Source organism: Pithys albifrons, chromosome 8, assembly GCF_047495875.1.
Source record: "Pithys albifrons albifrons isolate INPA30051 chromosome 8, PitAlb_v1, whole genome shotgun sequence".
Classification (NCBI taxonomy): domain Eukaryota; kingdom Metazoa; phylum Chordata; class Aves; order Passeriformes; family Thamnophilidae; genus Pithys; species Pithys albifrons.
Genome location: NC_092465.1, coordinates 7,197,341 through 7,210,681, shown reverse-complemented (window position 1 = coordinate 7,210,681; position 13,341 = coordinate 7,197,341). Strand labels below are relative to the sequence as shown.

The window sequence follows — 13,341 nt, the reverse complement described above, 5'->3', positions numbered from 1 at the left end:
TGCATCAAATTGTGCATATGTCTACCTTTGCTCTTAAAATCACCTCTACAATCTGGTGTGAAAAGTGTCTGTGCTCTTTCGTACTCTTTTGGGATGGACTTTTTTCTTCTGAAGCAGTTCAGTTGGGGTATTGCTTTATGCTCATCTAGTGCTCTGTGTTATGTAATTTTAAACTTGTAAACAAGGGAGCCCAAAATATTATATTTTAATGTGTTATATGGGTCAGAACCACAGAGACACCAAGTAACTTGCCCACAGTTTATGTAAAGCTTTACAAACAAATGGTTGGAATAAACCCCAGCCTTTGGGTGTCACCCATGTGCTCTTGTTAAGTTTCCACCATGTGTGTTTGCAAAATAGAAACAGCACCACCAAAATTCAGGCTGCTCCAAGTCTTCTCTGCTGAAGAGTCTGCACAAGGGCAGGTATTGATTGGCAGTTCTGCCCCCTCTGCCTTGTTTTGGATGGCATTCCTGCAGAAACTTGGGAACAGCTTTTCTCCAGTGCTCTTGTGTCTCACCTGCTTTAGCAGAATGGGCAGTGAGTGTGGCAGCCTAAGGAGAGCAAGAAGCAATCCAGCACATTCAGCCTTATGTATCTGATTTAAAGCTGTCCCCTGTACAAACCTGCAGATGAAGCTGCAAAAATTTATGCACCTCTCTTTTGCTGTTTTGCTGCAGGCACTGGATCATTCCTGGTGCGTGATATGCAACTGTGTGGTCATAGAAACATAGAATGGTTTGGAAGGGACCTTAAAACTCATCTAGTTCCAACTCCCTGCCATGGGCAGGGACATTTTCCGCTATTCCAGGTTGCTTCAAAGCCCAGTCCTACCTGGCCTTGGACACTTCCAGGGATGGGGCAGCCACAGCTTCCCTGGACAACCTGTGCCAGGGCCTGCCCACACGTTGGTCCTCAGAACTCTAATTGTGCTGGAGCCTTTGAAGACTGGAGGAGACACAAATGGCCTGAATAGCAAACCCACACTTGACTAGAGTCTTGAACACAGGACAACAGGGATTAGAAACAGCAAAAAATAAAAAGCAAGTTAAACCAGTGCTATAGTTTCTGAATGGCTAGACTTGCTTGCTTTTAACCATGATGCAAACTTGCCCAGAGAGAAGTTACTTTCTTTTAACTTAGTTATGCAAAAGGCAGTTAACACTCTACTGGCATTGCCACAGTTATAATTTTCATGGGTGGCATTGCCTCTGGGGAATAATGTGCAAAAATTAATTTCTAGGCAGTACAAAAATATATATCACTGCAAAATGTCAGTTTGCAGCTGAGGAATGAAGTTTTTAAAAATATCTTCCAGAAAATGAATTTTTCACACTCTTTCCCAGTTTTTAAAAAAAAGTGGAGGGGGCTTACAGCTCTTTTTTTTTTCTCTCTTCATCTGCGTACGTGCTTTCTCAGGGGACTGCCTGGCACACAGGCTGGTGCTGTGCCTGGTGGTCAGCTGGCAGCTGTGGTGCAAGTTACCACCTCCCAGGGATCATTACACTGGTGTTTACCTGCTGGAGCTGAGCAGGTCTCTCTAAAATCCCATGCTTTGTATCTCCAGCTCCCCTTTCAGGTGCAAGTGTGATTTTTGGTACCCATTTTGCAATCCAATGCTTCGAAAGACTTATAATGGGTGTGAATTCCAGCCTTTGAGACTCCTGTAGCTTTTGCACAGGTGGAGAGAATTCTTGTTCAGTCCTTCAGACTTGATGGAAACACAATGTGTGGTTTGGTTGTGAGAGTATTTTTCTTTAGACTGTTACTTCTGCTTTGAGGGATAAAGCAGAAAAATACAAACAGAAAGTGATTTTGAATACAGATTTGTTTCCAGAATGCAAGCTCTACTATGAGGCACATTTTAGTGAAAACTCCTGGGAATCATAATTATAGATGTTCCTTAAATCCTTGTGGTTTTTCCAGTTTACTGCAGTTTGCTCAAGTCTATGTGGAAGTCCCCTCTCCACAACTTCTGCTTCATGTGTAAGCTAATCCCTGGCATTGAGTAATGATTTGCATTTCTTCAGTGTAATGTAACATCAAAACAGCTTCTTTGAATTCTATGGAAATACTCAGAAATATTACAAAATCAGTGCTGCTGTCTGAAATGTAAAGCAGCAAAAGTTCAGACTTGTTTAGTCAATTTACAAGTGTCCCTAAGAATTTAATATGCTAATGATAGTCAGCACTTTGTCCCCAGATTGTCTATTAGTGTTTTGGCCTGAACTTGGGGGATTTGGTCTGTTACCTTTTCTGCTTCTGTCACCTTAAACTAGGATTAGTCTTTTTGGAAACATTAGCCTTTTTGGAAAGGTCATAAATGCCAGTGTAAGAGACTAATCAATTATCAAAGTTAGATAAGAGAGCATTTGTTGATTGATGCAATCAATCAGTGGAACTCAATTATGTATAACTGTGTTGCAGTGTCACTGGGACTGTGGGTCCCCAACACCCAGTGTTTGAGGCTGCCTTTGGAAACAACCAAATCTAAAGCTACTTGTACAGTCCTGCATTCCACTAAACAGGCAGGCAGTCATCTTGCCCACTGCAGAGTCTGTAACACCTTCAAAATGACTACTTATCCCTGAGGAAATGCTAAATAAAACACAGGAATTGAGAAAGTCACCTTCCCAGTGGGAGCAGTTCTTTCACATCAAAATCTCAAAGGGATTTCTAAGTTAACATTACAAGTTCTCTTAGCTGCCTGTCATAGTGCCTAAGAAAGTTAAAGATGAACCTTCTTTCACCAGATATTGCAGTTGGGGGGGGGGGGAGGGGGGGGGTTGTTGTGTGTATTTTTCACTCTGGGGCTGACATAAGATATTTACCTGCAGGACTGTACCATGGACAGGAGTGCTCTGAGCAGGAGTGTCTTCAGCTGATGTGCAAAGACAGTTGCTTCAGCTTCCCTGTAGAGGGGTTGCACCTCCCTTTGGAGGAGCCCAGAATGAGGATTATCCTGGGTGCTCAGTGTACCCTTCAGCCTCTGCTTTATTCAACTCCCACTGTGACTCTTTAAAAGCATAAAGGACTTTCTGAAATTTTGGTTGTGGAGAGTTGGTGGCAGAGTATACTTTGATTCAGTTTGGAAGATGCTCAGACTACTCCAGTGCTGCAGGTATTTGCCAGGTTCTTATGACTGTGCTTGCTCTGTAGTAGATCAAGTGCTGCAGTCTCGGCCTCAGTTTCAGTGTGTTTCTGAGGAAGAGTTGCTGGCACAGACACCTGCAAAGCTTCTGTGAATCATACTTTTCAAATTTCTTAGGTTTGTTGGTTTGGTTGTTTGGGTTTTTTTGTCCTAAATTTAGCCATTCTCACCTCAAAGCAGTTCAGAACACCAACTTTTCACTAATATCTGGAATCATGTAGCACTTAAATTTTTATGTTCTAAACTGCCAGGCAGCCTAACCTGAAGGAGCTGACTGTATGTCCTCCAGGCAGGGCTGTGACTAATGTAATGGGATGAAGTTCAACAAGGCCAAGTGCCAGGTCCTGCACTTTGGCCACAACAACCCCCTGCAGCGCTACAGGCTGGGCACAGAGTGGCTAGAGAGCAGCCAGGCAGAAAGGGACCTTGGAGTACTAATTGACAGGAAGCTCAACATGAGTCAACAGTGTGCCCAGGTGGCCAAGAAGGCCAATGGGATCCTGTCCTGTATCAAAAATAGCGTGGCCAGCAGGCCCAGGGCAGTGACCCTTCCCCTGTACTCTGCGTTGGTGAGGCCACACCTTGAGTACTGTGTTCAGTTCTGGGCCCCTCAGTTCAGAAAGGATATTGAGGTGCTGGAGCGAGTCCAGAGAAGAGCAACAAGGCTGGTGAAGGGACTGGAGCACAAGTCCTATGGGGAGAGGCTGAGGGAGCTGGGGTTGTTTAGCCTGGAGAAGAGGAGGCTCAGAGGTGACCTCATCACTGTCTATAACTACCTGAAGGGAAGTTGTAGCCAGGTGGGGGCTGGTCTCTTCTCCCAGGCACTCAGCAATAGAACAAGGGGGCACGGGCTTAATCTCTGCCAGGGGAAATTTAAGTTGGATATCAGAAAAAAATTTTTTACAGAGAGAGTAATCAGGCATTGGAATGGGCTGCCCGGAGAGGTGGTGGATTCACCATCCCTAGAGATCTTTAAATGCAGATTGGACGTGGCGCTGGGTGCCATGATCTAGTAAATGGACTAGAGTTGGACCAAGGGTTGGACTCAATGATCTTGGAGGTCTTTTCCAACCCAATCGATTCTATGATTCTATGATTCTATGATTCAAAACCAAGAAGGGAACACTTGACTTCTCAGGTGGATGTAGATTCCTGAGCATGACCAGACTCCCTGATGCATTTGATTGGCATAGAATTCAGTACCAGCTACAGGAGGCACCGCTGGTCTTATTCAAAAATATGACAGTACAGAGATAAATATAGTGTGTTCTGAATAATAGCTTAGCATTTATATCACTCATCCAAGAAATGGTCTGTCTTCAGATCTGCAGTTGCCGCGTCCCTGTAGTTGCTTTTAATGGTTAATCTGTCTGGTATCATGTCCTTCCTATTAAATAATGTAAATGACAGTACAACAGTTGAATGCTTTGGAGAGCAACCATAGAGAAAGAACTAATGGTAACCCAGTGAGAGGAGGGTTGTCCTGGAAAGGTGGAAGAAGATCCCGGTTCATTCTTTGGAGACAACTTCAGTGTTTGGTCTTAAATGATCAAATAAACAGTTTGAAGACCAGGATCCAAATTAACACCACTGCCCTCCTTCGCCTTAAGGCTTGTGGCATGTAGATATTCTATACCTAAACAAAGCTGAAGTATTTCTGTTTTTATGATGGAATTCTCATCTACACCCACTGTAGTGATATCTTAATCCTTTCTGTCATCATTGCCAGTGAAAGGGAAAAGGTCTGTTATGAATGGAATGATATCAGATTTGTAGCTGCATCCTGCAGCATTAGCACATGCTGCATCATCTTCCTGTTTATAATCATATATACACACATCTATACACACACAGACTTTTTACATGTTATTTAGTCACAGTTATTTCTGGCACAGGACAAGTTACTCTTAAATGCTGTTGCAATTTCTGCAAATGCTTGCTTTGAGTTTTCAACCAAACAGGTGTTGTGAGTCCCTCCCCCCGTCCTTTTCCCTGTTCTGTATTAGGAGCTTCCACCATGGCTTCTGGGATCACCTTCTTTTCTTGCATGTGGCTTAACATTCCCTCCATGGGGGCATGTGTACCCCTCATCCTTTTACACGAAGAATGTCTGAAATTCACTGTTAAGGTAGTCCTGTTTTGGCTGGTTTGTCAGTCAGTATTTTGCCTCTCCATGCCCCCTTTCCCTTGTGCCAGTACATTGAATTAATTAATAATGGGTTTTTTCCTTCCGTTTCCATAATACATCAGACTTGTTTAGTTCATCATTGCTTTCTTGGTGCACTTGTTAATTATCATCCCCCATCCAACAGCTCTTTTTAAGCCATTGACTCATAAAAATGAGCAAAATTTTCCAATTTCTATAAGAAAATGCCTATGCTGCTTCCCACTGCATTTATCAGTCCTGAAAATAACAAAACAACTGACATGCTATGAAGAGTTGAAAAAAATCCTCTGGTGAGTTAAGTTGGTCCTTCCAATGAAAAGAGGAAGTGACTGAATATCCATAAGGAAAAATCAGAGCCAGACCAACTGCAGACACTGATACTGCTTAGAATCTACTCCTCAGGTGTTTATTTATGATGAGAATTCCTGTAATGTAATTTTGACTAGAGGGACTATTTCTATGAGCACAAAAGAACTAGATTTGGGAGGAATGCAGCTGACTGTCCTTGGCAGCTCCGAAAAATCTGCAATTCCTTTAGGATGCCTGGTGGTGCAATGTGAAATACATGAAGCCACAAAAGGGGCACATACAGTAGTCCTTGAAATGTCATATCCTAATTTAGATCAGTTTTAATGCTAAAAATAATGCAGAATTTATACTATTAAAACAAAAAAGAGGGAGAGTTTGCATGATTTGTAGCATGGGGCCTGCAGCTCTTTTCTGCCAGTGATTCCACAACTTTGTTTGTAAAAATTAGGATTGTTAATTGCTACAATTTCTAGTATGGTTCCAGAGCTGGAGACCATTAGAGAATTAGATGTTTTCGAAGTAGGTTGATAAGTCACTGCCTTCAAACACTGTATTAAACACACTGAGTAAATCATAGCATTCAAATTATTTTTTTTAATTTTGTTTGAGGAACCTGAGGTTGATACATTTTTTCTCTTTAATGAGGTTATTATGGCCATTCATTTATTTTCGTGTGATTGGTGTTCTAGGCAATCCTATGGTATGACCTTAAGCCTTTAATCTGTAATGCTTCAGGCTTACTGCAGCATGATTAAGCTAAAATTGTGTTTTGACAGGTCTGTGTTGGGGGAACCGTAAGAGTAACTCTGACTTCTAATTCTGTGCGAGCCGTGAACTGAATGAGCAGTGATGGGGTGTCTGAGCTGGCTGAGAGCTTTGTGCATTGCTCCCCTTTCACAGCACAGCCATGTTGCAGTTTTCATGGGTTTGCCTCCAGCCTTGAGGTTCCTGCTCCCCAAAGCAAACCGGCTCATTGCCTAAGGCACAGGAATAATAAGGATGCCACAGGACAAGCAAATTCCCTGGGGACAGCACAGGAGTTTCAGTCACCTGCATCCATTTGCTGTTCCTCCCCTAAATCCTGGCTGTTGTACTTGTTTATTTGCTAGTGGACAATAGTAGAAGTCTTGCATTTCCTTTGATAATGTTTCTCTAAGCATTACAGCTGTTAATACTTGTGAATATTAATACTTGTGACTATTAATACTTGGAATATTTTTACTTATGTTATAATTATGTTGTTTATACCCCTCAAACATGGGTTTGATTCTATGATTCTTCTAATTTTTTGTCTAGATTGTTACAAGGTAGAACTTTGATCCTTGGGTTTTATCAGGCTTTGTCCTTTTATAAAGATATTCTGGGGATGTGGGAAATGTTCAAAAATACATATTCTTGTAAGGTCTGGAAGCATCAAAAACTTCTTGAAAACATTGAAGAACTGCTCAGAGGAACTGTATTTTGAGCATTTAACAATTGACCTCTGCCTTGAAAGGGTTTGATCTTCTGTATTCATTATCATGAATGAATACCTAAATGTGACTTTTGGTTGCAAATCTACAAGGTTAAAACAATATTGAATTGCAAAAAGTCTTCTTCTTGCAAAAAGCAGTTTTACCTTGAAGTGGTTGCCTTGTTATCAGCTGATGTCCTATTTAAGCCATGGAAAGGTGTAATGTAGAGGGCAGTGAGAGGCTTTGGTAGATCAGCTGAAAGTAGAATAGCAAGATTTATTTTGTATGGTTGTTTTGCAGGTTGAAAATTGGTGTCCTCGTTTACCTTGGAGAGCTAAAAATCCTAATGAAGAAACTGATCAAAAAACAATGGTAAGAACAACCATAAACATGAAAAACAATTCAGTAATTGTGATTAATGCAAAATATCCTGGAATCCTGTGCCAGATAAATGCTAATAAGACTAGAATTCATATTTTTATTCCTCTTGAACTGCATATATATAGTTTGTGTGTTTTCTCCAGTCATTGTATTGTGGTCTTTATGGTAGATTGCCATTAAAAACATTTTTGTGTTAAAATTTATGAAATACTGTACACAGATACTGAGAAAAATTACAAATCCATAGGCTGCTCACCAGTATTAACTGTATGTGAAACTGTCCATTTTTATTGTCCCATAAATCTGGGCCTTTTTTAGGTAAGTGCCTTAATGGGAAAGGCTGATATCCATTTCAAGTTTGTAGTAACATTTTGATTAGTCCTAATTTTTTCCCTGGAAAAACTCTACAGCATGGAGAGTTGTTTCTAAATTGTTACAGCCTAATTATGTAGCACTGAGGTATTTTAAGATAATTTAAGATAATTGCTGGGCTGTGTATGAACATTGCTTACATAATATAGATATAGGCTGTCTCATTTTGTAAAACTAATTGTCCTTAGATCAGCTTTAAAATTACTATTTCCTCTAAAAATTATACCCTGGTAATGTTTCTCCCTTGTGGTGGACTTGGGGACATCCTGGTATTGAGCAGATTCATGATATACACAACTCTCCAGCACACTGCTCTGTATTGTGTTGCAGACAGGCTTTAACCTCATTTTGAAGCACATGAGCAAAGCCAGATCTTGTATTGCAGAAATGAACACGTTGTGAAACGCTGCAAACATATTCTGAGCTACCAAATGCCACTAATAAAAATAACAGTCATTTATGTAGCTTAGAAGTGTCTGTTTAAATATATTTTTAATATTTTGAACTAAAATCTCAACTTTTGTTAGAAGAGTGGGGTTTTTTCTATTTCTTTTTTTAAAAGTGGAATATAAAGCACAAAATTCACATCTGAATATTTTTGATATTGAAGAATAACTAATGTTTGGGGGTTTTTATTAATGCTTTCCTTGAAGGCTGAGATCCGTATCAACTTTGACAATCTCTACAAAATGATGTCAAGGCACGAGGAGTTCCGGTGGATGATGCTGCGCATCCGGCGCATGGCCGACACCTGGATCGAGGCCATTAAATCCCTGGCAGAAAAGCAGAATTTGGAGAAAAGAAAACGAAAAAAGGTAAATCAGCACATTTTTATTCCTGTCACCTGCAGTTATATAGGCTCTTTTGAGCTTTTTGTTCCAGATGTAGCTTCAGAGTGGAATTACCAAATACGTCTAAAAGTCTCTTTATACTGATTCCGTTTTTCAAGAAATATTTTGCTATTTGATATTATGTCACAGTGTTTGCTTCACAGATGTTTCATATGCTCTCCATGAGTATCTTGGAGTAAATTTTTTGACCTCTTTAGTTTTGGTTAAAATTGAGCCTGTGTAGAAGTTTCTAAAGGGAGAAACTGCAAATTTACCACAAGCTGATGACACTGGAGTTGTGTGTGGGCATAGGAACTGTGCACCTTTGTTGTCCAAAACTGAGACTTGAAATGGTGCAGGTCAGGTTTGGATTTGAGTAGACTTTGACCTCAACTTTGTACTGCATCAGTTCACACCTCCTGTAATGAGTTCAGTTTTAAAACTGTCAGATTTTTGAAGTGACAGGGTCTATTTCATTTGATTTTAAATTTTTTTTTTTAAATTACCTCAACTAATTATGATAAAGCTGAAAGCTGTAAGCACAACAGGTTTCCCTTCCTGGCTTGTATTCCTGCAGCCAACCCTGTGTGGCAGCAGGCCATGCACAGTCATGTTTCTACCCTCTCTTAAGTCTGCCTGGCTGCAGCTCAGCCCTGATCCTGAGATTCTTAGTCCTTGCATTCATTACAAAATTAAATTATTGGGGTGGAAGTGTTGGATTTTTTTTTTTGGCCATAGTTGGAATTTAATAGAAAGAAAAAATGCCCTAAGGTATTGCATGTTTAATGTCGATAACTCTATCATGTGACTTTCCTTTCCAGATCCTTGTTCATCTGGGGCTTTTGACAAAAGAATCTGGATTCAAGATTGCAGAAAATGCGTTTAGTGGTGGCCCACTTGGTGAATTAGTCCAGTGGAGTGATTTAATTACATCTCTCTACTTACTGGGCCATGACATCAGGATTTCAGCTTCACTGGCAGAGCTCAAGGAGTAAGGAGATTACTTTCACTTTTGAAACTGGCATTAAAAGAAAAGAATTGTAAACTCTTGATGCTTCTATTAACAGTATATAATTTCTTGAAGCATAAAATGAAAGTGATAATTCACTAAACAGAGGATAAGATTATTTTCATGAGCTAAGTACATGTGCCATGGAAAGGATAATGTGTTTTCATTGTAGCTTCAGGCTCCTGGGACTCCATAAATGAGTGTTGTAAAATTCAAACTAAGCAGCTTAGTCTTTAACATTCCAGGTGCTTTAGCCAGCTGCACTAGGAAACGTTACAGACTAGCCTAAGCCTGTGCCCTCTCCTTCAGTTTCTGCTATTCTTCACTCAGTATCTTGTTTTAAAGTAAAGGTTTAAATCCCTTAAACATGTCACTTTTGAGGTAGTTAATTGCTTGTGTCAGGTCAAATTGCTGCCTCACTCTTGGTTGTCCTGCTTTACACACCAGCTCAACATTAGACATAAAACATCTGTTTTAAGCTTGGGCACAAACACTTTTTCTGTAGCTTTCATTTTTCAATAGCAAACATGACAGCATTGTTTTATGGAGAGCTCCGGTACCATAAAGCTGTCAATAGAAGTCAGAAATTATTTTAAGAATTTCTATAATTTAAATATCATTTAAATAATTTAAAACACACTATTTTAAAATGTTCCAACCATATTACTCTCTTGTTTTAACTGGATGAAGTTTTTAGTGAAAATTAGTGCTTTACCAGGGTATAAACATTTCTTTAATAAATTCTGAGCATCTCTGGCATTTGAGTGTTTTTCATGGTGTGAGATTTGGAAACAGGAAAAGAGTAAAACTCCTTTGGGAACTGGAATTATTGGAATAAGTAGTATTACAGCCATAATTCAAGGTATTTTGAAAGTAATGCTTTTCCATATTCATCTTTTTTTGTTTAGGATTATGAAAAAGGTTGTAGGTAACAGATCTGGCTGCCCTACCCAGGGGGATAAAATTGTGGAACTCATTTACATTGATATTGTGGGACTCACTCAGTTCAAGAAAACCCTTGGTCCATCATGGGTTCATTACCAGTAAGTATAACACTTATTTGACCTCCAAACTGCTTTTTAAAGACCCTTTGTTGCACAGCACCTGTTAAAGTACTGAGGTGAGTCCATTCACATGAACTTGACTTTATTTAAAAGTGAAAATGTGGTTCTCTGTTGTCTTTAGCTCTGAGGAATAAAGCAGCTCTCTATTACCTGTTTGTTGCATCCCCTCTATCACCCCCAGCAGTTATTGTTGCTTCTTTCATCTATAAACGTCTTTGCATTAGAAATAGAAGATGAGGGTAAAGAAATTACTTTGCACAGCCTTCTTAGTGTCTGCAGTTTCAGAACCTCATTGTTTTTGTCAATAATTTTAGATCAGCAAGGCTCCCATGTGTTGTACAAATACATATCAGCACAAAAGAAACCCAGATCTGAGTTACTGACTTGGATTCTTCTATGCCCAGTTGACTTAGCTGTGTTTCATGATCCATAAATCCATTAAATCCTACTCAAAGGAAGGTATTGAAAGGTGTTCACTGCAGGCAGAAAAAGTGTTTTCTTTCAAACTCAGGATTTTCTAGAGCATTGGATCTTTCCAGTGTAATTTTAAATAAGAGTACTGTGATCAACATTGCAGATTAGATTACTTCTAATCTCTGTTTTGAAGCAGGGGAGTAAATGGATATTCTAGTTTTTAGCAGCCTGCTAATAAAGATAATCCCATTTTCCACTGAGCTACAGTTGGTTGTCTGTCTGCCAGAGGTAACTGTCACTGGGCAATCACAGCCAGTGCTTGGGCAGGAGATGAGACCTTATAAATTCTAAATGTTACTTCCCATTTGCTTTCAATTTCCTACTTGGTATATTCTGTAACAAAGATTAGGAAATATACCATGATATTGAGATTACTGTTCAATTTTTCTTTCTTATTTCATAGAAACATTAAATCTTGAATTATCAATCTGCTTGTTTTGTGGTAATGGCTGAGGTTTTCCGGATTAGGAGAGCAGAATTAGATTTAATTCTAAATACCTCTAGATAAAATAGTAGGTTTTGTCGGGCTTTTTGAAGAAGAAAATATTATCTTAGTGTCTCTCTCTTACAATATTGGATTTGATGGAATGGAAGGGAGCCTCATCTAGTTCATAGCCTTACTGAAAAATATATAGGGTTCATTTTCCTTGATGAGAAATTTTTGCCTTACCTTTTACTGAAGGCTGCAAAAGGTGCCCCTGCATATTGTTTTATGTAGCTAAGCTTTTCTTTAAAGTGGTTTTCTTGGCCTGGTTTCTTGCAAACTGCCCATTACTGTTTATTCTAATATGGTTCTGGGGAATAAATGACTTCCTTCTCCTCCCCACCAGCCTCTGGGATTTCTTATATACTGTTTTTTCTTCAATTTTCTTTCTAACAAATTAATTTAGGGGTTTGAATCATTACTTACAATTCAGGTTTCATACGCCTTTCATCAAACTTGTTGCATTTGCTGTGAGTCTCTATTTACTGGATACTTTTTCCAAAGTTCTTTCTGCAAAAGAAGATACAGAGATTATCAAACACTAGATTGATTAAAGCAGGAGAATTAATTCATAGCTTCATGTTATTTCCTATTTCAGGATCCTCCTGCAATCATTCCTTTTTCTCTCAACATCATGACCTACCTCATAAATTTTGTCATCAAAATATTTTTAAGTTGAAAATGCTAAGTGTGGTATAACAGCATAGTTGTGTGTTTTTGTAAATTCCACTCCAGTAAAGTAAATATTATCATAAATAAAGCTGCTTTATGGCCCTTCTTCTTTACAAACTTTGCTTTCTCTGACTTGTATTTACTGCCAGGAGGAATAATTGGTTGTGTTAAAAGAAGTGTTTTTCAGTAGACATTTGCAGGTCAGCTCAGCCTGCTTTTGCAGACCAGACTCAAATAGAAACGAATTAAAATGTTTTTATTCTCTTCAGAATGGAATAGAGTAGTAGAATAAGCCTCTGCCTTTAGAACAGTCTCTTGGTAGGAGTGCTTTATATAATCTTTCTGGGTGAACTTGAACCCCGAGGTAATTTTTGGTAATTGCAAAGGAGGTTTCTAGAACTGCTCTATCCCAGGGCTGGCCCTGGTGCTCTGGGGGGTGTTTGAGCAGCTGAGATGCTGCTTTGCATGGCTGAACTGCAGCACCTGCGGCTCTGGGTGTACAGGCTTTGTCTGGGGGGGAGCTGGGGCTGTAAATAACAGGAATCCAGCAAAACAGATCTCATAGAATCACAGAATCGATTGGGTTGGAAAAGACCTCCAAGATCATCAAGTCCAACCCTTGGTCCAACTCCAGTCCCTTTCCCAGATCATGGCACTCAGTGCCACGGCCAATCTCAGTTTAAAAACCTCCAGGGATGGTGAATCCACCCCCTCTCTGGGCAGCCCATTCCAATGCCTGATTGCTCTCTCTGGAAAGGATTTTTTTCTGATCTCCAACTTCAATTTGCCCTGGCAGAGTTTGAGCCCATCGTGCCCCCTTGTCCTATTGCTGAGTGCCTGGGAGAAGAGACCAACCCCCACCTGGCCAGAACTTCACATTGTTGAGTGCACCTTATTTTCAAGCAGAGGGAGCCTGGACATGCTGGATTTTTCAATTCTGAAGGCTGGATATTTGAACGCAGTTTATGTGCAGT

General features: G+C 39.8%; 1 protein-coding gene across 3 annotated transcripts in view; it reads left to right on the top strand.

Annotated features, from left to right (window-relative positions):
- MGAT5 (alpha-1,6-mannosylglycoprotein 6-beta-N-acetylglucosaminyltransferase) overlaps positions 1 to 13,341 on the top strand; it is a 119,473-nt gene that overhangs the window by 65,825 nt on the left and 40,307 nt on the right. For all 3 annotated transcript variants that reach the window (XM_071562899.1, XM_071562900.1, XM_071562901.1), the window contains 4 exons: positions 7,382 to 7,453; positions 8,488 to 8,649; positions 9,486 to 9,655; positions 10,582 to 10,716. In XM_071562899.1, coding sequence (XP_071419000.1) covers positions 7,382 to 7,453; positions 8,488 to 8,649; positions 9,486 to 9,655; positions 10,582 to 10,716 — 539 coding nt within the window. The remainder of the gene's footprint in view (positions 1 to 7,381; positions 7,454 to 8,487; positions 8,650 to 9,485; positions 9,656 to 10,581; positions 10,717 to 13,341) is intronic.